The 24,362-nt window shown below is 36.1% G+C and overlaps 3 protein-coding genes across 25 annotated transcripts in view; 2 read left to right on the top strand and 1 right to left on the bottom strand.

The window, feature by feature from the left end:
• Nucleotides 1–6,432, top strand: part of c2cd2l (c2cd2 like) — a 54,301-nt gene extending 47,869 nt beyond the window's left edge. For 17 of the 20 annotated variants that reach the window (XM_073950769.1, XM_073950768.1, XM_073950779.1 and 14 more), the window contains 2 exons: nt 473–710; nt 2,999–5,237. In XM_073950769.1, coding sequence (XP_073806870.1) covers nt 473–710; nt 2,999–3,249 — 489 coding nt within the window. In that variant the 3' untranslated portion in view covers nt 3,250–5,237. Of the gene's footprint in view, nt 1–472; nt 711–2,998 lie in introns of all 20 variants that reach the window. The other 3 variants (XM_073950771.1, XM_073950770.1, XM_073950772.1) reach the window with 1 other exon arrangement.
• h2ax (H2A.X variant histone) lies at nt 5,810–6,426 on the top strand. The gene is given in 1 exon segment (NM_201073.1): nt 5,810–6,426. A coding segment is annotated over 1 exon segment (429 nt). The 5' UTR covers nt 5,810–5,852; the 3' UTR covers nt 6,282–6,426.
• Nucleotides 6,433–6,701: 269 nt separating the features above from the next.
• Nucleotides 6,702–22,649, bottom strand: hmbsa (hydroxymethylbilane synthase a). Of its 4 annotated transcripts, none has more exons than XR_012405796.1 (15): nt 22,483–22,649; nt 20,668–20,721; nt 18,537–18,609; nt 18,175–18,224; nt 17,979–18,034; nt 16,186–16,263; nt 15,414–15,491; nt 15,135–15,210; nt 14,819–14,932; nt 12,477–12,515; nt 12,025–12,144; nt 11,857–11,910; nt 8,985–9,071; nt 7,308–7,741; nt 6,708–7,146 (listed from the first exon to the last, which is right to left on the bottom strand). XR_012405796.1 is itself a non-coding variant. In NM_201154.1 (14 exon segments), coding segments are annotated over 14 exon segments (1,077 nt in total). In that variant the 5' UTR covers nt 20,836–20,879; the 3' UTR covers nt 6,702–7,570.
• Between the last annotated feature and the right edge of the window lie 1,713 nt (nt 22,650–24,362).

Raw genomic sequence — 24,362 nt, 5'->3', positions numbered from 1 at the left:
TGTTTAGTTTTAAGTTTATGTTTGTATAATTTGTGTTTTTACCAAAATCTGGTTCAATTCTGTTAACAGCTCCTTTAGAAAATGGTATTTCCAGGAAAAGAAACATGACATTCAATACTTATTTTCCCCACTGTAACTGGTGAAGTGTGGTAATAACTTAGTAAAAAAAAAATTTTTTACCATTCACTTGCAATATCTTGCCTTAAACAGCACATTAAACTATTCATTTAAAACATTTGTAAGTCTAAAAGTCATCACAAGCACAGGCGTCTCAAATAACATTATCAGAACATGCGGATCCTCGCTTTAGATGTCAAAGCATTTAAAGAGTTTCAAGTTCACTGTCTGTAGGAACAGAGTTCGCAGAAAGGTTGACAGTGGAGCCGCTATTGCAAACACACTTTGGAGATGTTGTGCTCTTGTGCCTGCAGGACATGTACATGTTAAAACTAATTTTCTGTCCTTCCCACAGGTGCCCATTACTGAGGATGACTCAGCCTTATCAGTGGGCTACGCTGCAGCCATGGACGCAGCCCTACAGGGGGCTCAATCTCCCAGTGGAGCCCCGAACCACCACGGAGCATCCACACACCAGGAGCCAGACGAGACCACGCCGTCTGACGCCTCAGAGCGACCTTCAGTGGATGACGCGGAGTCGGAGACGGGATCAACCGGCGCACTGGAGACACGCAGCCTCAAAGACCACAAAGGTGACAAATATACATCCTATATAAATCCTACATTTTTAAGGAAGCCGCTTGTGCTCATCAAGATTGCATATATTTGATCAAAAATGCAACAATAATTTTATTATTCAATGCTGAATTTTAGCATCAATAAAAGTGCAGTGTTATTAACAATGGTTTGTATGACTATGAATGGGAAATATATTCCATATTATTCTGGAAACTGCACGGATTACTTTCTATTTCAATGTTTAGACTTTCAGCAGTGAAAAATAAATGGCACTGAACTGAACTAAACTTAAATTCAACTCTGAAAACTGGACTGACACAATTTTAATTTACTAGAACTTCTGTGTTAAGCTGCTTTGACACAATCTACATTTTAAAAGCGTTATAGAAATAAAGATAAATTAAATTGAATTATTTATCAAATAATTTTAACATAGCAGCATTTATTTGAAACAACATATTTTGCAACATTATAAATAGGGATGTCCCTTTCAGGTTTTTTTGCCTGTGAGTCCGAGTCCTAATCATTTGATTCTAAGTATCTGTCAATACAGAAACCCGATCCGATACTTCCATAATACATAAAAAAGAATAAAAAAAGAGTGAAGAAACTGATCCAGGATGATCCTTATTTTTTATTTACTTAACCTCATTTTAACATTCAACAACTATGTTAACAAACAGAGCACTTCTGTGTATATATAGCACGGTCTGTGTATATATGTGTATTTATGTGTATGATGTGTATGTTGTGTGTATGACTTCACTGTGGACGGCAAAGTAAGAATCTCATTGTACAGGGAAACGTGTTTCCTTACTGTGCACATGACAATAAACAGTTGAATTGAATTGAATTCTGTGAGGTAGCTTGAACAATTAAGTAATAAATCAAATAAATTCTTCACTTCTGGACTTTAGTACAACAGTAAATATAACAAAAATCTAAATATAAAAACAAATAGCACCTCACCCTAAAATACCCAGCAGGCAATCCCAAGTTTACATATCTCACAGTTTGCTATGGCAATGTTGTCGTCATCAACTTTATAATACCTCCAGACTGCAGACATACTTGCTCTTTCGTGCTTTAATTTGCTGGCATTTAACCAATAGCATCTCTGCAACAAAGTGATGTCATGCTGCACACGTTGCTGTTTTTTGTATACATCTATATCCTGATTTGAAGGTAACGTCAGATTGCGATTGCGTCTGAAACTGCATGATCAGGCTCCCATTTCTGATCTCGTAATCGGATTTGGACATCCCTAATTGTAACCTATTGTATCTTCTTATTGTTAGTCTTAAACAACTTATTGTTTTCTTGAACCATTTGTACTAGTATTTTTGCATGATTATATATCATGGATTGCACAAGAATATAAATCTGTTTTCATCACGGATTATCAGAACTATTTCCTGAGCAACAAATTAACATGGTGATGATTTCCAATAGTATCTAGTTGCAGACTTGCAAATGCAAGCTGAGACATACAGTCTCAGCCATGCAATGTCAGACCCCTCTTATACTTATTTCAGTAACATGTAACAGTTCTGTTGATGAAAATCAAGTGGTTCAAACCTTTGAGTTTCTTTCTTCTGTTGAACACACAGGAAGAAATTTTGAAGAAAGTTGAAAACCTGTAACCATTGACGTCCATGGTAGGACAAACAGATACTGTGGAAGTCAATGGTTGCAGGTTTTCAGCTCTCTTAAAAATTTCTTTAAGAAAGGAATGTTCTCCCTGTGGGTTTCCTCCGGGTGCTCCTGTTTCCCCCACAAGTCAAAAGACATTACCAGATTGCAGCTGGAAGCACATTCGCTGTGTAAAACATATGCTGGATAAGTTGGCGGTTAAGTTATTCTGCAGTGGAGACCCCAGATTAATAAAGGAACTTAGCCGAAGGAAAATGAAGTATTTAATGAACAAATGATTGAATGAATGAATGATTGAATGATTGAATGAATGAATGAATGAATGAATGAATGAATGAATGAATGAATGAATTGTCCCTTTAAGGCAGTGATATCCAAATTCTGTCCTGGAGAGCCGGTGTCCTGAAGAGTTTAGCTCCAACCCTAATCAAACACACCTGAAGCAGCTAATCAAGCTCTTAGTAGATATACTAGAAACTTCCTGCCAGTGTTTTGAAGCAAGTTGGAGCTAAACTCAGCAGGACACCAGCCCTCCAGGACCGAGTTTGGACCAAGTTTGCTTTAAGGTTTCCAACCTTCGACCTGTATTGTGTGTTATATGTTATATATTTACTGTTGTGTATTGATGAACATGCATGTTCTGTTTCAGTGGGCTTCCTCCGCAGTGGCACCAAGCTGCTTTTCCGGAGGAAAAACCGAGAGAAAGACGCCAGTTTCAGTCAGTCTCACGAGGACATCTCTAACCTGGGCAATGACTCCTCCACGGCCTCCTGCTCCTCCACCAGCCGTAAGAAATCTGGAAGTTTCTCTCGTCGCCTCATCAAACGCTTTTCCTTTCGCTCATCCAAGACAAAGGGCAAAAGTACAGCCAACGGCGGGTCCAACACTACAGACAACTAGAGGGGAAATGGGGAAAAGAAAAGTGAAGGAAAGAGACACGGTGCGGGCACCAGTCAAATCAATGTGGAATAATTGGCTTTATGTTTCTTCAGAACAAGTTATTTATGTTATATACTGATTGTCCACAACCTAAAACAGTAATATCATACTTCTGACCACACTATATACCTATGAAGCCAGCCTTGCTTTGGCGTTAATGGAAACGCCAATAAATGCGGAAAATAAAAGGATTTATATGGATGCATTGCTTATCTAATTTATTTGATACAACGGACAAAATGTTGCTTTTCTGGATGATTTCAGGCGAACAAACTGGAAAACCCCAAAAATGGACGGGATCGTCATGCGGTTATTGAGCACAAGGGGGCGACAGAGACCAATGACTATTCAAGCCTCCAAACTGTCGCTGTGTCGTTTTTCTTATTTATTTTACTTCATCATTTGCACTTTGGATCTTATTCTGATTGTTTACAATGCTGGGGAGCTCTCTTTCTGTCGTTTTTAATCATGTTTGTGTATCGTTTACTGTTGCTCTGCACTGGTTTATTTCTCCTGCGCTCATTAGGAGTATCCGGAGAGTGTGATATGCTAGGACATGCTGTGAGCTTTGTTCTCGTTTTGCTGTTGCTATATATAGCATTTAGATCAAGGGATGGGATTCCCTGTTTTCAAATAGTGGTACGTTTGACTTTCATCGTGGCTTCAGTAATATTTTATAACGATGTTTCTATTCGTTTAAGAAACGGAAACGTTCATAAGTTACTGTAGACATATCGCACTAAATGACGTCTGTCTGTGTGTTTTGGTTGTAAAACACGAGCCCTTCGTTTGACAAAAGGGACACACTACAGGTCAAAAAAACGCATTTGTGCATATTTATAAATTATTCCAGGAATTATTGTAAATCTACAACCTCGTGAGATGCATCAGGCTGGATCTGCAGTGGGAAAGTGCTATTTTCAGGGTCCACGTGAAACCTCAGGGGCTAATATAAAAGGTATAATAAGTTTCATCGCTTTATTTTTTTCAGAGATGGCTTTTTAAACCGAACAGGCGCTGCCCCAGTAACACACAACCGCGTTTATTTAAAGTGAGCTGCAATAAAGGTCTTTTGCACGTCAAATACATAAAGTAGATTTTATTAGTGGTAGCTTTTTATTGTAATACTAAGCAGGAGGCTTTGTTGTTTTCTGGTAATGTAAGGTCAAATATAGGAGTAGTTCATACTCAAACCTCCTACTCAACGTGGTCACCATTCATTTTCATTTGATGGATATAAAGATGCTGTGGTAACTGAAGCTGGTTATCTGCATTAAACTCTTCATGTTGCACGAAACAGGATTGAAACCCCCAATCAAATATCATTTTGATGAACTGTCCCTTTAAAGAATCTCTCGCAGTATCTTCCCTTTTTAAGATGTCTAATAGACGTCTAAACAGTCCTCATGGCTAAATAAAGGGCTGTCAGTGAAACTCCAGTAGACGTCTAAAATAGGCCAAAACTAGACTAGTCATCAAATAAACAGAAATTAATGACTACATATATAAAGTCTGTCTATCTGACGACTAGTGTAGTTTTGACTAATCCAAGCTGTTTATGTTTAGATGTCTATTAGACGCCTATTAAACTAAAAAATAGTCTGCTGGGGTTCCCCACCCATACGACTCAATGCAATTCTCAGACTTTTGTTTTTCATTCCAAATAACCTGAACTTATAATAAAGGCAAGGGTGTTCTAACCAAAATAATAGCTACAGGAAAGCATTTTAGCAATTATACAGTGAATTGCAGGTCACGAGTCAATGGCTCAGCGCTTTATAGTCATTTTGGAGCATAAAGCCTGAAAAATGTATGAGCAAAATGTTGTGATGACAGCGAACAATCTGAAGTGAAGGTGCTGCTGCTGGGCCTTCTGAGGTATTCGGAGCTTTATATTGTTGTTCATTTGATGTTTAATTTATTCTGAATAAATTATTTTTGAAAAACCATTCCTCCTTTCTTATTTCCCATTATTAATCAGCTAAAAGTGAATTTATCTAAAATGCACACTGAATCACTTTAGTGTCACATCACGACAAAGTGATTTAATTCATTGTGCATTTTAAAGAAATCGCATACAAATCACATTTTAAAGACATTTACATTGAGTGAATTAAATCTATAAAATATTACGTCACAATAAGTGTACATGAGAGGGTTAAACAAATGAAAAAATTGGTTTTGCGTCAAACTGTGTTAAAATTCAGAGGGAATATGTTCAATTGGTTTGAACTTACCGCCGAAATGTGATTGAGGTAAAGAAAGACCAATACTAGCGCAGACGAACCAAGCGAATCAATCAGCTCTCGCATATTCAGATACACTCTGATTGGTTCGTTACTTTGCGCTGTTTATGCACTGCAAGTTCAAGCCAATGGGGGATTACATCCGCTCTGGTTTCACCACCGACAACCAATCAGGTCTGTACTTCCCTTCGCGCAACCAATCAAATGTGTGGGCGGGACTATGCTTTGAACGTTCAACCAGTCTTTAAATACTGCAGCAGTTTCACTGCCAATGTACTGATTTCTTGCACACGCGAAGAGTTAAGTAAGCCATTCAACATGTCTGGAAGAGGTAAAACCGGAGGAAAAGCCCGCGCTAAGGCTAAGACTCGCAGCTCCCGCGCCGGTCTTCAGTTCCCCGTCGGCCGTGTTCACCGTCTCCTTCGTAAAGGCAACTATGCTGAGCGAGTGGGCGCCGGTGCCCCCGTGTATCTGGCCGCCGTGCTCGAGTACCTGACTGCTGAGATCCTCGAGTTGGCGGGAAACGCCGCAAGAGACAACAAGAAGACTCGTATCATCCCTCGCCATCTCCAGTTGGCCGTCCGTAACGACGAGGAGCTGAACAAACTGCTCGGCGGAGTGACCATCGCACAGGGCGGTGTTCTGCCCAACATCCAGGCCGTGCTCCTGCCCAAGAAGACTGGCCAGGCTGCAGCCAGCTCCGGCAAATCTGGAAAGAAGGGATCTTCCCAGTCACAAGAGTATTAAATGTTGAACTGAGCTAATTCATCCAAAGGCCCTTTTAAGGGCCACCCAACTCTTCTGAAAAGAGCAATTTCCATGTGTCTGAATGTGATATAGCTTGTATTTTTGAGATGCATGCTTTGCTTATTAAATTGTCATTTTTTAATAATGTTAATGTTGGTGTTTTTTGAACCGATTTAGGCTAACTGTTATCACAATTTAAGAATTTACGTTACTTCAGTGTTTATTTCTTAACGGTACATTTTTTTTTTCTCATAATTAATTTATACGAGTTAATTTGGAAAACGGAAACTAGGTTTTCATAAACACAAGGTAAGGCAAAGTAATTCTCTGGTCTTTTTCATAATGTAAAAAGTCTTTATGTATGAGTGAACGATAGTGTGAGTCTTGTTTTCCAGTGTCAGCAAAAAACCAAAGAACTCATCAGGGGGTTGTTGATATACTTTATTATTTATAACACATTTTTTAATTCATTCTCATGTTGATTTGACAACACAATGTTGCTGGCCAAGTAATTGCTATAGTATAGCTGGTCAATTTCACATTTGGAAGGCACTTTACAACTTGCTACATAAATATAAAATATTAACACGAACTTAGACAGCTAATTTTGCCAGTAAAAATCTTACATGGTGCTAAAACACCCATAAAATCTTAGCACCTCAGTACTTTGATTATTACATGAATATTCTTCCAGTGATAAAAGGAAATGTGGGATACTTTGACACATTTTTTTTTACTCCGTTTACGTAAAAGCTAAAGATGAAAAAAAGCTCTGATGTAAAAAGTAGACATCTGTTCACTTCCTTGTAATAATGAGGTTCAGAGACACTGTAAAGCATAGGTCTCAATTCCTGGATGGTTGCAGCTCGCAGTTTTGCTTCAACCCTGATCAAATGCACCTTATGAAGATGTTCATAACTCTCGAACACCTTGATTATTTGGGTCAGCTGTGTTTGATAGGGTTGGAGAAAAACTGCAGAGCTGCAACCCTCCAGGAATTGAGTTTGAGACCTATGCTGTAAAGGCAGAATTGGCGGTTTTTTAAATTTATTTATTTTTTACAAAACTCAGTGCTTGAGACCAGAGAATAGCAGTCATCTAAAAGTAGTGTCTCTGTTAAAGCAAGGCACTGAGGTATAGATAAAACAACATGTTCCTCTAATCATGGTAGTTATTCAGCTATCGTTGATTTGACTGTTTATCCAAGTTAACAGCATGTCAAAGTTTCCAAAATATCTAGGTCTAATGATATTCCAGTGCACAACATGAAATGAACAGAAACATCAGGGTTATCGAGCATCATTTAGTTTTCTGGCTGTTGTAAGAATGTCTTTGGCCCCTTTATTAAGGAGAACATTTGCCAGATCCAGCCCCAGTTTCTCAGCAGCTTCGAGGGCTGATGATGAGATATTGCACGCAGTGACTCCAACATTTGCAGAGCGCTGTGTACTCTCGTTCACCTAAAATATTAAAAAGAGATTACAATGAGGTCAATATTACATTATGCAATTTATCACATATACATTGATGCCTAAACGTTTAGTGTTTGGTAGGAACCTAGGAGGTTTTAATGTTTCCGAAAGCTGCTGCTTATGCTCACGGAAACTGCATATATTCTAAAATAATCAATTTAAAAATGTTGTTTATGACTGAAATAATGCTGAATTGTCAGCATTAATACTTCAGTCTTTAGTGTCACATGATCCGTAAGTAATTGTAATGTTTTCAAATGGTGCTTGTTAAATATTTATTATCTTCAATGTGTAGATGAGCTCATCAAAATTATATATATATATATATATATATATTTTTTTTTTTTATTTATTTTTTTTTTTGCCACAGAAAAATTATTAATAATTTGAAAATGTTGCACCACACACACACACACAGATACACATAAATAAATAATAATAATAATAAATGAATAAATATTAGAAACTAAACTATTGTTTTTGGGTATATATATTTTCTAAAATAAAGATTTATTTGAATTAATTTTATTTAACAGGGACAATGCTCATTAATGAACAGTAAAACTGTAAATAAGCCAGAGTTAGCAACAAGGGCTAGTTTTCATCTGTTGTCCCCTGCTAGATTTTAAAAGGCAACCTAAAATAAAAAAACACATCATCACACACACAAAAACAGTAAAGTTACATATGGCAAAGGGATAAAACATGTAATAAAATTTCTTAAAACGTTAGATAAAAGAATTAAACGATTACAAACTTGATTTGCTTTTAGCCATTTCTTTAACTTGTATTTAAAACTTGAATAATTTGTAACACCCCTTAAATGAATAGGAAGTGTGTTCTAAAAAGGTAGATTTACATCAGCTGCAAAATGGTGAAGATGAAGATCAAAATTAAAAATACATTTCTTTAATTTATGCTTACCTTATGCTTAAATCAACTTAAATGATTTGTTTTTCTTGGCCACTGGCAGTTTTGTCATGTTTTAAGCATAAACTCACCTAATTTTTGATAATTAGATAATTAAACAAGGTTTTAAAAGTAATTTTGCTCAACTAAATGCATCTTGATTTAAGAATGTTTACACTTTTGTACTGGAAAACAATACACAAATGTTGTGCAAGTAAGTTTTTCACAATGGAAAGTCACATATCAATGAAAAGCATTCTCTTTGAGTAAAATCATACTGAACCCAAACTTCAGAATGCCAGTACATGCGTAAGACCCTTACTTTGTTGTCCAATTCCACACACGTCTGCATGGTGTCCTTTAAACAATCAGCTCCATCCAAACTATACACAGCTCCAGTCAGATACAGCTGAAGACAGAGCTCGTTTTAATAATCTCGGTTATATAAACATCAGCAACACAACTGTATAGACACGTATAGGGAGAGTTCACCCAAAAACTTACATTTACTTATTTAACCTGTTCTATAATTTAAAATGCGTATTCAATCGTGTCTTTTTATTTTCACATGCAATAACTTTTTTTACCTGGCATATTAGGACTCCAAACGAGCCGATCACATTTTACCATCTGGGCACAAACAAATCACTTGACACATCCTATTGGATCCAGTTCAGCACACACATCCAACAAAGTCAGAAGCAGAAGTCTTGCACTTGAAATGATGTCTTGTAAATTTTGCTTGTACTTATTCCTTTTCAAATGTCAAATTACTTGTAATTGAACACATTTTTCTCAGCAGTATTTGTACATTTTAATACATTTAATGATGTAATCCTTTTTTGACCAAACTGTAGTTCTATTATTATTATTATTATTATTATTATTATTATATCTATGTTATTAACTTTTTACTCAAGTGGTTGTAAACCTTTATAGGTTTCTTATTTTCTGTTGAACACAAAATAAGACATTTTGAAGAATGTTCAGTAACACTTTAGGTCTGAATTCAAGCTATAAACTACTTGATCATTACCGGTCTATTATTATTTTGATTTGAACCGGGTGACCGGACAACCAAATGCTTTTGTTTTAAGTGTTTTAGCACCCTTGCTAATTCTCAACACCTCTCCACAGGAGGCTTGACAAAACTGACAAAATGCAAATTTAATAAATACATATAAAAACATTATAATTCTGTACATAAATTACTGAAGGCAAAAGCAAATTAGTAGTTGATAGAGCTAATAGTCTAAGTTAATGGTTTGTTAATCATTTGGATTGTGACTTAACATAAAGGGCTCTATTTTGATGGTCCATGCGCAGAGCGCAAAACGCAGGGCGCAAACGATTTCAGGGCGTGCCAGGACGCATTTTTGCTAATTTAAGGGCGGGAAATCTGCCTTACGCCACGGCGCATGTTCTAAAAGGGCTGAGTTTATTTTCTTAATGAGTTATAGGTGTGTTTTGAGAATAAACCAATTAGAGTCTCATCTCCCATTCCCTTTAAGAGTCAGCTGCGTCGCGCAAAGAGCCCATTCGCTATTTACAGGACGCAAAGTAAGTCTAAGTGGAAAAAATGAGCATTTCACTAGCAAACAGTTGACAGTTTTTTAACAGAAAAAACTGTTAAAAGGAGTTTAGACCGGCTTAGTTTTGGTCTAATGAAAAATCTATTATAGATTCTCAAAATAGCAACGCACCAGCGGTCCGCCTCAGAACACCTCCCTTTTTAGACCAGAACGCCTATGGGCGCAAAAATGAGCGCTAGTGCATTTGCTATTTGAACAGCGTAGCGCAATACCTCAAAACGACTCTTGCGCCAAGCTGAAACTACCAAAAGACTACTGCGCCACGCCTTGCACCACACTGCACCGGGTGTATGATAGGGCCCAAAATCTTATCTTGACACCCAGGAAAAAAATTTTTTGGATGACAATCTGTTTTCAGCAATCTTAAAATATCTTATTTACGTTGCCATTTCAATACAATTGGCTAGTTAAAGCAATCACTCCTAGAAGGGGAAATCAGGGGCCATGCGGTTTACTTCCAGAAGGAAGTTGAAATTGGGGGGCAGGTAATTAGAGATGTAAACTTTTCAACTTTAGATGAAAAATCAAATCTGTTAGGGCCTACTCACACTATGCCATCCATACCGTGCCCAGGCCCGTTTCCCGGATCGTTTGAGAAGTGTGAGTGCGCTGAATCGGGCTCAAGCACGGTTCACTTGGCAGGCCCTGGCCCGGTTGGAAGAGGTGGGCCTGAGCGCGGTTCACTTGGGCTTTGGCGCGGTACGCTTGTGTGTGAGTGCAAAACATGCCAAAGCCCGAAACTGAAAGTGAGACGTGACTTTTAAGGGACTGTTTCATATGGATTTATTAATCATTCTTACTGTTCAGTGAACGCAAACTGCCGTAGTTTATTAAAGACGCAAACCTCCCACTGCACGACAGCTGCACACCTTCAGCAGATCTCCTCATTCCTGCAGCACGAGAGCTTTATGATTATGAGCGCCAAAAGTGGCGGATCTGTTTGGCGAAATATTTGAATGCCTGTCACCGCATCCCTAAGGACTGTTTGGCGAAATATTTGACTGCATGTCACTGCATATCAAACGACTGACACGATATAACTAGAGAAATCTCCACTGTGCTGCTGAGTGAGAGCGAGTGAGAGCGCTTCTCACTGAACAGCACAGCAGCGATGACGTAAGCGTGCCGAGGTGTGTGAGTGCGGGCCGTCGGGGGAGACGGGAAGGGGGACAAGCGTGCTTTGGCCCGGTTCAAGGCAACTGTACATAGTGTGAGTACGGCCTTAGAGACGTCCAATAGATTAATAGGTACTGAAAAAGCCCAAAGAAGGGGGGTGATCAGCGGAATAGGAAAGTCCCAGAGTAAAATGAGAAAATATGATACTCCGGTGTTTTGGAAATGCAAAAACTGTCTTTACACTGTTTTCATATTATTTGTTTTTATTTTATTTATACTTGTCTCTTTAATTGCTGTTTATGTAAAGCATTTTGAATTGCCACTGTGTATGAAACGTGCTAAATAAATAAACTTGCCTTGCCTTATTTTGTGAAGAAACTCAAACAGATTTGCCACAAGTAAAAAGTGAGCAATCGATGACAGAAGGATCATTTTTGGGTGAACTATCCCTTTAGTATGCATTGATGGTGAGATTTGTATTTTTACCATAGACCCTTTGACTTCAGTATGAACAGCCACAGGTACACTGCAGCCTCCTTCCTGAAAGCAGAAAAAGGGAATGAACAGTGCTGGACTACATGTAATATGGTCAATTAAATATATGACCTACGTTTCACGTTAGTTCGGTTTGTGTGCGTACGTAAGTGAACCCACCAGCTGTTTGAGGAAAGCTCTCTCGGAGATGCAGCGTAGAACTGTGTCGGGATGATGCAGGACGGACACCATTTCCAGAATGTCTTTATCTTGAGCTCGGACTTCCACTGCCAGAGCACCCTGAGCATAACACACACACTTTCAATAAAACAGATTGACAGATTTCATCAAGCCAGTTCTGCAGGTGAGTACATTTATTTTATGAGTGTGCATTCAGTCTGATGACAAATGAAGCATTACATTTTTATGCGCATGCAACGTGAACTTAAAACCGTTGACAAAATGTTCCACAGCTGTTTCCTTTGGTGTTTATAACACAATTTTGAGGTTGCACCTGCTTCTTTCAGCAGTATCAACAACTGAACAAGTGCAAAAGCATGACGGTATAAACAATAGAAATGTTCTGCTATGGTTTCAGAATTCTCCTATTCTCAGTGTGTTTGCACACTTACCTGACCCACGGCATACATGCAATCCTCAGGGCCCAGAACCTGCAATATATGAAACAACAGTTGTTGCATTCGAAATAAAATGATAAACAATATTAACAATTGTGTTGGGTGGATTAGTTCTAATAAACATTTAATTCTATGTTTTAAATCTATGGGCATGATGGGTTTTAAAAAATACATACAATTATGACTTTTTTCCCCATAATTCTGACTTTATTTTCTCTCAATTAAGAAAAAATGACAGTTGTGAAATATAAATTCTGAATTAAAAGGTAGAACTGTCAGAGCTGACAGAAACAAATGTGAAATTCAGAGAAACAAGATTATAAATCTTGCAATTCTGACTGCATTTCTTACATTTGTGACTTGTGAGTTTATAGGCATTTCTGATGTTATATTTTTAAATGATATTTTATAGTTCTCAAAACTGACAGATCCAGAGTTCCCACACTTTTATAAACAGCAGATTCAAGGTCTTTCAACCGCTTTTTTAAAAGCACCATTCATTTCAAATCAAGTACCTTTGTAATTCACACTGTATTTAAAGAGCCCCTATTATGGGTTTTTGAAAATGACCTTCCATGCAGTGTGTAACATCTCTAAGTGAATTAAAACATCCAGCTGAGGGTTAAATCCGAAAATGCACCTTGTTTAAAAATATACATTTTTAATAAAAGATTTAACTCAGAGTCCTTTAAATGATTCGTCGTTCATTCGGATCTTTCGCTTGTTCGTATCAACATCAACACGAAACAATACCAAATATGAACTACTGCATTTGGTAAAATGTGAACACGCCTTTCCCTTCAGACATTAGCGGAGTGCGAGGGATCATGGGATTGATCATAACTCGAAGATTACTATCACTGAGAGATGGCCAGACATGCGACTGGATAAAGGGTAGAAGTTAATTTTCACAAAAATACCACATTATAGCCAACCATGTGTTGCATTTGTTCCTGTCATTTTTCTGATTATTAAAACAATAGCCTATGCTACAGTGTGGGATTCGCCAACCGATTGTTATCAAGGGAAGGATCAGCAAAGAACACTAATGTATGGGACTTTGTCAGTAACTGTTAAACAGTTTATATGGAGTAGTTTCTTCTTCCTCCAGATCCTGTAAGTATGTGTGTCATTGCAATTATTTGGGGTTAGAGTTAAGAGTAGAGTAATATGCTGGTTTTTAACTGCATTGCTTTATTGCATTCCTGCATTGGGCTTTCACATACTCAGTGTGCTACTTCATAAGCGTGGTGGGCGTTTCTCTCTGCTTTGCACTGAACGCAGTTGACCAATCACAACAGACTGGGTCATTGGATCAATCAGTGCAGTTTAGCCTCACGCAAAGGATGAGTTTGGGCACAAATGAATCGCTTCACAAATTATGGGCTCGTTGGGATAATTAATAAAAATAAATGCCTATTATGCAGGGTTCATACACATTTTTACAACTAAAAATTCCATGACTTTCCAAGACTATCAAGTAAATTTTCATGACCTAATGTTTCATGCAATGTCCACATATGGTTGTAAAAGAAAAACAATGCATATTCAAATTTATTACAGCATATCGTCAAACACGCAGAAATTTATTTAGTTTCAATTTACTTTTATATCCATGTAAAGCTTATTTAGATAATGCTTACACTGCACTAATAATGTGAGAGTATGTTATTGGCCAAGGACAGAGAACAGGTAAATAACCTATAATCAAGTATACAGATATCGGTTTTCCATGACTTTTCCAAAAAAAGTGTGCTTTTCAGTTTTTCCAAAACTTTTCCAGGCCTGGAAAAATGCCATGTCAACAATCCATGACTTTTTCAGGTTTTCCATGACTGTATGAACCCTGATTATAAGATAATGAAAGTGTTTTTTGACTTTTCACGCATATCAGCCTGTTGTCGGCGACCCCCAAAACAATAACAAACAAAAAAACAATAAACAAATTAACAAAACAAAACATGACCTCTTTATAATGTAAAATAGGGGCTCTTTCACTTGCACAATATTTTCTCAAAATGTCAGAGTTTTGATTATGTTTTTAATGTGTCATTTTCAAAAATGTAGACCATTTTAAACAGTCATGTTCAAAGAATTTTAATCATTTTAATAATTTAAATAATTGAATGAACAAATACAAATTCAAATGCAGTTTCTAAAACGTGCTTTTTTTTGGCATAGTTTTAGTACACATTTTAAATATAAGATTTTTAAATTAAGATGAAAGAGTTCTTAAACTCCTGTACCTTAAATTTATTTCACTCAGATGTACATTACAATACAGTGAAAACAAATCTAATTATAAAAGATCAACTACATTGGTGATTGAAACCAACCTGACTGATTCTGCTTTCCCAGCCCATACGTTTGAGGCCTGCAGCAGCCAGAATGATAGCAGCATAGTCGTCCTTTTCATCCAGCTTCTTTAAACGGGTGTTCAGGTTCCCTCTCTACAGTAGCGATGTCAAGGAGGAATACTCCAATAACATTAAACTGATATAATGCAACGCACAGAAAACTTGCTGGTATAAGAAACACACAGGAAATTGGTGCGTGCTTCAGCAGTCCATCAAAATCAATGATGAAGCTGCTCCTATTAATAATAAATACACATCCACAGATGCACAAGGCAAGGAATACAATAAAGGATACAATATTTTCAAACTCCAGTTGAGGAAATCGTTTCTTCAGCTGAGCTGCTCTGCGAAGTGAACTTGTGCCAATCACACTAGATGGGGAAAAAGGAGATGTTTCTGACAGCTTTTGGTTACATAACTATCGTAACATGACATCTATGACAGAATGTAGATTCTGAAACTGAATTCTAGCACTATGAAAACTACTCATCTTTCTTGATTATTGGCTCATCAATCAGTTAAGGTGGATAAATAGGTTCTTGTGCTTTTATAAATAAATAAATGGCGAGCTCACCTCTTCTCTGGCAGGCTGTCAAGGGTCAGTCCAGCATTTTTTGGATGAAGCACCACTGCATCATGAGGATTTTCACGCCTTCACAAAACAGTATACGCAACGTATCACACACACAGCTTCAACAGGTTTTCCAACTACCTACTACAATGCCATTGGTCATTACCAGTCACACATATGTACTTATTTTACATGTATCTGTTTAGTTTATTATTAAAATACAAGGCAGTTTTTTCAATTGTGATAACATCTATCTATCTAACTGTCTATCTAACTGTCTGTCTATCTATCTATCTATCTATCTATCTATCTATCTATCTATCTATCTATCTATCTATCTATCTCAGCAGAAATGGGAACATTTATATTTTTATCCATTTCTCAGTTAGAATAGGCAATATATTTTGGTACATTTGAGCAAAACAGATTTATTAAATTGATATATTTATTAAAATAATATTTCAGTCACCAAACACTGATAATACATTTAAATTTATACAAAATATTGTAAAATATCTATCAATCTATCTATCTATCTATCTATCTATCTATCTATCTATCTATCTATCTATCTATCTATCTATCTATCTATCTATCTATCTATCTATCTATCTATCTATCTATCTATCTGCACAATGCTACACACGCATTTTTGTTACATTTAGTAAATGCATGCTTTTAATATGAATTATAAAATTTTGTCAGATTTTTTTAAATTACTCATTAGCAAACAAACATAGATACTGGTTAAACATTACAAATTGGTGGTACTTACTCAAGAATGGCTCCAATAGTGAATCCAGGGGGCAATGAGGTAGGTAAATCCTTTAGAGAGTGCACCACAATATCCACTCTAGTGGTGATTAATCATAGGAAAGGAACAAATGTAATACATAAAAATAACTGTATTAATAAAGAAATTGCCAATCAACTTCTGCTTAATTATGTTTTCTCCATACTATATTTAATAATGGGTTTTAATATGGTTTATTACACAAAGCTTACCAAGAAGTATTATTCAGTGTAAAACTATTTTTGATCTAAACCATTGGAAACCAACAGAACAGAGGGTGAACAGTAGAAAATAAGACTGAAGTATTTTAATACAGTAACCCATGTCATCCATAGTATCAGATACATAATAATACTTACAGGTTCAGTCAGTCTAAAGCATAAGTGTCCAATCTCGGTCCTGGAGGGCCGGTGTCCTAGAGAGTTTAGCTCCAACCCTAATCAAACACACCTGAACCAACTAATCAAGCTCTTACTACATATATTAGAAACTTCTTGGCAGGTGTGTTGAAGCAAGTTGGAGCAAAACTAAACAGGACAATGGCTGTTTCTCAATATGCGTTCTTCAGCGGTCTTGCGTCCTCGTGTTCTCGTGCAACGTCATCATCTGCTGCCTAAGTTCAGTTCCAATACTCAAGACCGCAAGTACGGAGGACGCGTGAAACTTCCCGGATGTGTTCTTGATATCGAGGACGCACTGATGCAGACTTGAGCACCGAACTCGCTCTGGAATTCCCAGAAGTCATTGCGACTGGAGGTGGGAAGCGCAGCATTTAATTTAGATTTATTATTAAAGTTCAGAGATACCTCAGAGAGACCTCAGGACTTACCCTAAATGAAACGGTGAAAGTAAACATTAACATGAACATCTTAATAAAGGAATAAACACATTAAGGATGTTTGTTTGCTGAAATTCGTTTTAAAATTTGTTTTATTTAAATTGTGCAGGGTATATTTATAATGCTTTTATGCAAAGTATATATTTTGAAGAGGGGATAAACAATAAATCGTTGTATGAAGGCTGTAATGTTTAAATAATTTCCATTTAAAACGCCTGAAGGTAACGTGACCATCAGGAAGAACGCAGCATCTCATTTCTCAAAGGATGTGTTCTCTGCCCTCGCGGTCTCCTGAGTTCGTTCTTCCGAGGACACCTGGCAAGACCGCTCTCCACAAGAACGCAAGTCAATTCTCTGCGTTCTTGGAATTGAGAAACAGCCACAGTCTCTCCAGGACAGAGTTTGGACACCCATGGTCTAAAGCATATTACAGCATCATCAGTCAACTGTATTTGTGACCCTGGACCACAAAAAGAGTACATTTTTTTTAAAATTGAGATTTATACATTATACAAAAGCTGAATAAGCCTGCAATATCAGGGTTAAAAACCCTAAATACACAGAAAATTGTGTTTAAAGTTGCCCAAATTAGGTGATATTATTATAATACTCTAATTAATAATAAAAATAATAACATTATTATTATTATCATATTATTATTCAAATTATTTTTGGTATAAAAGAAAAGCAGATAATTTTGACCCATAAAATTAGTTTCTGTCATATTAATACATAAAAAGTAGATAATTTTGACCCATACATTGCCAAAAATATATCCAGGCAACTTAAGACATTTTTTGACATGTTAACATTTGTGTTGATGTGTTCTCCAACTGTGTTCTCTTAGGAAGGAGAACCCTTTATTTTTGCTGACATGAGATCATATTCTTATCATCAGCATCCAAACAAAAGCTCAGTTTTGAGTGATCAAACTTACTCGTTTCTCTCAAGCGCGTTCTCCAGCTCTTTGGTGAAGAGGCTCTTTTCGCCAATCTAAGAACAGACACGTTTAAAACAAACCTAAGAGGATGCATCTGCCGGGTTATAAAGGATTTGTACATGCTGGAATCAAATGTACTTTGTCCCAGACAAACTCTGACCTAAAATACATGGAACTATGGATGGATTTCTACCTTTGATAATGCAGTGTCCAGGATCTTGTCTCCAATTGTGGACATGGCAACTGAAATGTGCACAGACAAAAAAGTTAAGAGCTGAATAGCTGTGCACACTGGCTCCAATTCTGACATCATCATTCATGTATTTGACACAGACAGTAGGATTCAGCAGAAGCGGTGGTATAGATTACACATTCTCAGTACAACACAATCCCTCTCTGTTCCTAGATGAGTGCGTGAGGACAAGAAAACCAAGAGCAGTGTCTGTGCGTGTGTGTGTACAGAAAAAAACTGCTTTTTAAAAGTGCTGCACCCAAAGCATTTCAAGTAGATGGAATTCATTTGAATTATGGAATGAAAAAAAATTGCCTGCTTACCAATCTCTAGATGAACGTCTGGATAAAGTTGTTTTAGTGTGCCGGCCACACTGTCAGTTTGAATGCGAGCCAACTAGGAGACACACACAACCACATTACTGAAGATACAAAATCACATTTTTGACAATGTCATAAAGCCTCTGTGCAATATCTGAGGCAAATGCAGAAATAAATCTACTTAGAGAGTGGCTTTCTCAACATTTTAAGTCAATGTCATTAATAATTCTAGATTCCTAGAGTTACCCAAAAGATTTTAAAAAGTAAATTTTGCATGCTTATGTAGGGATGCAACGGTTATAGATTTTTGTAGGTTGTAGGTTATAGGTTGTACGATTATAGTCTGAGGAATAATCGCGGTTTTACTGTTATCACGGTTATTACGCATTCGTTAATTTCAAAACTTTACTAGTTAAGAAAATAATGTGAAAACTCCTTTTATTTTAAAGAGTTATTTATTGCTGCTCAGTAACCAACTAATACAGCACAAAATAATATTCAAAAACAAACAATCGTGCATTTCCCTGTGGACTTAAATTCTTTTTTTATTTTTTTATTGGCATTTAAATAGAAGCAATAATTTTAATGATAGAACAAAAAAAAGTATTTATCTAGTTCAAATGTGAGCTAAATATCAGCTAAGTATTTTTGTTTTAAACAGAACAAATGTAGTCGAAGTCTGCTGAACCGCTGTCTGAAATGCACTGCTGATCAACTACATTACAACATTGTTTGGCACTTTTCATTTTGTATTTTATTTTCTCTTTGGAGTAGAAATTAAAGCTGACCGGTCAGTTCTTGTCATGTGACTCGCGATCCGCACGCAGCATTCCATATACTTTCTACTAGGTGCACCTGAAAAGCATCTGCCAATATTCTCCAATGGAAATAACTAACTTGCGCACGCAAAAGATGGGAGATGTAAACGGCTCTTAGTTTATAGCCTCAGCCATAGTTAAAATCAGCCTTTAATCCAGTGTGCATGGGTATTGTGTAGAAGCTCGGAACTTTAAACTGCCTTACAGTTGGCATAACTTATAGTTGCAGCAGTTTTGTTCTGTGCAGAAACGTGGTGTTGAGAAGTCTTTATGATTTATAAACTGTGACGAATTAAAGCAGGGATAATAGGGAATAAAACAATTAAAATTAAAACAAAAACAAAAAAAATTTCAAATGCAAGAGATCATCCCTGTAATCACTATGGTGGCTCTGAAGAGTAGTTTTTATCTGATTAAAGCACACTGGTTAGCACACCCATTTCCATTTCACTATCTAACCCTCACTTCATAACGGCTCACTTTATAATCTACACACTTCCCTTTTAATGGGAACACTGTAATGTAAAATAAAGTCTTAACATTAGTTATTCCAATGGTTTGTAAAAGCTATGTTTACCCAGATATACAGTGCTCAGCATATACAAGTCCCCCCTCACAAATAGAACTTTTATATTCATATTTCAATAGGAAGCGATACAATATTATATTTGTGCATATACATTTTACTAGTCAGTGCTGAAGCCAAATCTGGAGCTAATCTAACAAAATAATTTATAATAACGGTTCAAAAACTAGTACTCCTTAATTTATGTTATAGAAAAATATTTTTAAAAAGAAGAAAAATCAAGAGAAGCAAAACAATTGAAAAATGTAGTAAATTTTGTAGATTGCAATTTTTATTGCGATACTTTGGCTGAATTTAATTGTATTATCTTTTAATTTCTAAATATATTTGGGACTAAAATATTATTTTAATAAATATATCTGTTTAATAAATCTGTTTTGTTTAAATGCACTAAAATACATTGCCTATATTCATTGAGAAATGGTTACAAATATTCATTTTCAAAATGGGGTGTACTCAATTATGCTGAGCACTGTAGATATAATCACATCAGCATTCTATAATGACCGATAGTGTAAAAATATACATATCTCCTTAATATGTATCTGTATTTTTAATTATATTTATTTAAATAATTTTTTTTATAGTTTCACATTTCAAAAAGTTCAATGTTTTTATAGTTCATTAGTTTTATAGTCTAAAAACAGAATTAATATTGTTATATATAATTAAAAAATGCCAAGGTTAATTATACATTAAATAAAAGGCATAGGAATATTAAAATAAATACCTGGCTTTTCCTCGTTCCCATGCGAATAACCCGACTGGCTTTGCCATTTCCCTCCTGAAAGAAGAATAATATCACATAAATTCCTATTTATCCTCAACTTAACTTCAGTAAAGATCAAAACAGCATTGATCAAACTCTCACTCTAATATACTTGAATGGCCCTTCCATGATCTTTGCTGACACTTTAACAGTTCAGGATGCTGTGCTGGGTCCGAGGCCTAATGATTGACTGAATGAATGAGACACTGCTGGAGGGGCATTTTATTCCTTGCAACGTCCTGTAATCCCCACACCCTGCGTTTCTGGGCTGAGCTGATAAACTATAGGCTCCATGAAACGCATCCAGTTGCAAGCAAGATATATGTGTGCCATTCAGCCAAGTAAGTCCAATTGTTCCACAACACTGCTATTGTGAGAGTTCAGAAAACACTATGACAGAAGAGGCTAGAAGAGATCAGCTGTATAGAGGCTGCTTAGGTCACCAATCTAATAAAATGACATTTAGATTACACTATGCCAATTGCCTAAGAGCCTGTTTTTTTCATGCACCTTTCAATTTTGATATTTAGGGCTTTTTTTAAAGGAAAGAAAACATCCAAAACTCCCTTAAGAGTTTCTTTTACAGAAGTTTAAATATTTTTTGTGTCTGTAGATTTCAATTACAGTTAGTTTTTTGTGGTTTCTCAAGATTTTCCCAGTACTGGCTTGCAACTGGAAGGGTGTCCGCTGTGTAAAACATATGTTGGATAGGTTGGTGGTTCATTCCGCAGTAGCAACCCATGATGAATAAAGGAACTAAGCAAAAAGAAAATGATCTTTTTTTCTCAATACATCTCTATCTATCTGTCTATCTGTCTATCTATCTATCTATCTATCTATCTATCTATCTATCTATCTATCTATCTATCTATCTATCTATCCATGTTACAGCAACATTTGGTCACTACTTTTCACAATATTTGAACAGAGGAATATGAGGCAGAGGATTTTGGCAACACTTTACAATAAGGTTGTATTAGGTAAACAATGAACAATACATTACAGTATTTGTTAATGCTCTATAACGTTACTTAATGGAAATAAAGTTATTCATTGTTAGTTCATATTAACTTACAGGGCATTAACAAATGTTAACAAGCATGAATTAGTAATTGCATTAGTAAATTGTGAACTATGATAAATGCTGCACAAGTATTGTTCATACATAGTTCATATTAGTAAATAAATTAACTACCATTAACTAACGAAACCTTATTAAAAAGTGTGACCAAGATAATCTACCTGACGTCATATAATTTTAAGATTTAAGTAGATGCCCATGCAAATTAGCGTTGCAAATGCAAAGTAAACTTACATATTTATTTAAGCATACGATTTTACAAAATTCTTGGGAATAAATTAGTTTATTTTTCTTTAAATGTAATGTCTTGCCTTAAAGACTATCAAAGTTACTTTGTTTATTGTGACTCACAAGAAAGTAAACAGTACAAAATAAGAGATTTTCTTAATTATAACACATTCAACTTAAACATTTAATTAAGCGTTATATCATGGTGAAACATTTTGAACAGCTTGCTTATTAAGCTAAAGCATTTACTAGAGTGACCGCTAATCCCGAAAATCATGTGAAAATTCTTATTTCGAGATTCCAAAGCTACTTGCTTCTGAATCCACATGTTTCTATACCCGCCTACTTTTATAACCGAAATCTTCTCGTCCACCAATAGAAAGACAGAACGGTTGAAATGACAGTTCAGTGAGCCAATGAGATCACCGTGTGTCACTCACCTTAAACTGTGTAGTTTTTCTACTTACTTGAGAGATAGTATCGTTCCCAGACATCTCCATCATGGAAGTGGAACGATATGTTCCCCAAACTGTGTCGTCACGGTTTTTCGGTCATTTGCAACAGTTGTTTTGGTTGAATGATTCCTGTAATGTCAAACTGCAACCGCAAACTCTGCTCGTGACCCGATTTCTGTGGCGTGACCTAGACGGGAACGAAACTTCCGTTTGCTGTGAACACGCCGCGCTGGGGGTGTGTTCAGTTCAGGCTCGTCATGCAGCGCCACACAGCGCTTACTTCGACACAACAACACTGATGTCGCCGCACATGCTGTAAAATCACTGAATTCATGCTGAAAAATGTCGATTGAAACATCATTTGACATTTCTCAGTTTTTTCACAGTACTGGGTTGCATCTGGAAGGGCATCCGCTGTGTAAAACATATGCTGGAGAAGTTGGCAGTTCATTCCGCTGTGCTGTGGTGACCCCTGATTCGTCGAAAAGAAAATGAATGAATGAGTTTCCCAGTTTATCTGGCTTTACTGGAATCTTTTGGTTTAGAATGTGTTTGTATAAAATATTAAAATGTGAGAACTGAGAACATACTGTATCCTCTAAATTTCAAATTACAAAGGCCACACATTATCCAATAATAATAAGTCTAAAACATAAAATGTTATAAAAAAAAAATTTAAATTAATAAATAACAGTCGATGGAAACTGTATGTAAAATAGTTAAAATAAATGAATAATTAGAATGATTGTTTGATAGTTAAATCATCTTTGTAACTTTTTCACCCTGCAAAGGTCCTTCCAATACTCAACAAATGGCTGAAATCCCTTCAGGAAGCATACATCTGTTCAATTTCTATTTTGTAAATGCCTCTTCCCTGTTCTTGTGTCATGCTTATGCTTGAAACGTTGTATTGCTGGGACTTCGGACTTCACATATTAGTGCCTCTTTAAGGATGAATCAACTTCATTCATTCATTCATTCATTCATTCATTTTCCTTCGGCTTAGTCCCTTTATTAATCAGGGGTCTTATCCAGCATCTTTATGCAGCAGATGCCCTTCCAGCTGCAACCCAGTGCTGGGAAACATCCATACACTCTCGTTCACATATACACTATGCCCAATTTAGTTTATTCAGTTCACCTTTAGCGCATGTCTTTGGACTGTTGGGGAAACCAGAGCACCCAGGGGAAACCCACGCAGTCAACACATGGAGTAAATACAAACTCCACACAGAAATGCCAACTGACCTAGTTGAAACTCAAACCTGCAACCTTCTTCATATGAGGTGACAGTGCTAACCACTTAGCCACCGTGTCACCTCTGATAAATCAAGTTGTATTATTCAATCGTATGTCACTTTAAAACTGTATTTTCATTTTAAAGGGATAAAAAATGTCTGAAAACAGAACAGTTCATATAAGAGAGTGATAAAATGACTTATTTGTTTCAATGAAAAGAATAGGACAATGGCTGAAACTAAAAAAATTAAAATAAACTCCATAAACTATGCAAAATAAGCTGAGTGTTACACATAGAGCCTAGGTAATACAAAAAAGGGTTATGAAACATTTCAAGCATTCACTTTTATTTTTTTATTAGACTTTTGTCTGTAAATTAATATATATATATATATATATATATATATATATATATATATATATATATATATATATATATATATACATTAATAAAGAAGGTGTAAATAAATATATTGCATAAAACACTTTATAAAGAGTACACTTTAAAAATGAAATACTATAAAATAAATAGGAAATCTGAATTATCTGTAAACCAAATTCACAAAAAAACTGAGGTCCTGCCACAGTTTCCTAATGTACATATTCAACTCTGCTGTTGTAATGGTATTTATTCATTTATTCATTACTTCCTT

The sequence above is a fragment of the Danio rerio genome, chromosome 5 (assembly GCF_049306965.1).
Source record: "Danio rerio strain Tuebingen ecotype United States chromosome 5, GRCz12tu, whole genome shotgun sequence".
In the NCBI taxonomy this organism is placed as follows: Eukaryota; Metazoa; Chordata; class Actinopteri; order Cypriniformes; family Danionidae; genus Danio; species Danio rerio.
Note: the sequence above shows the minus strand (reverse complement) of the source record. Positions and strands in the feature narration are given on the sequence as shown.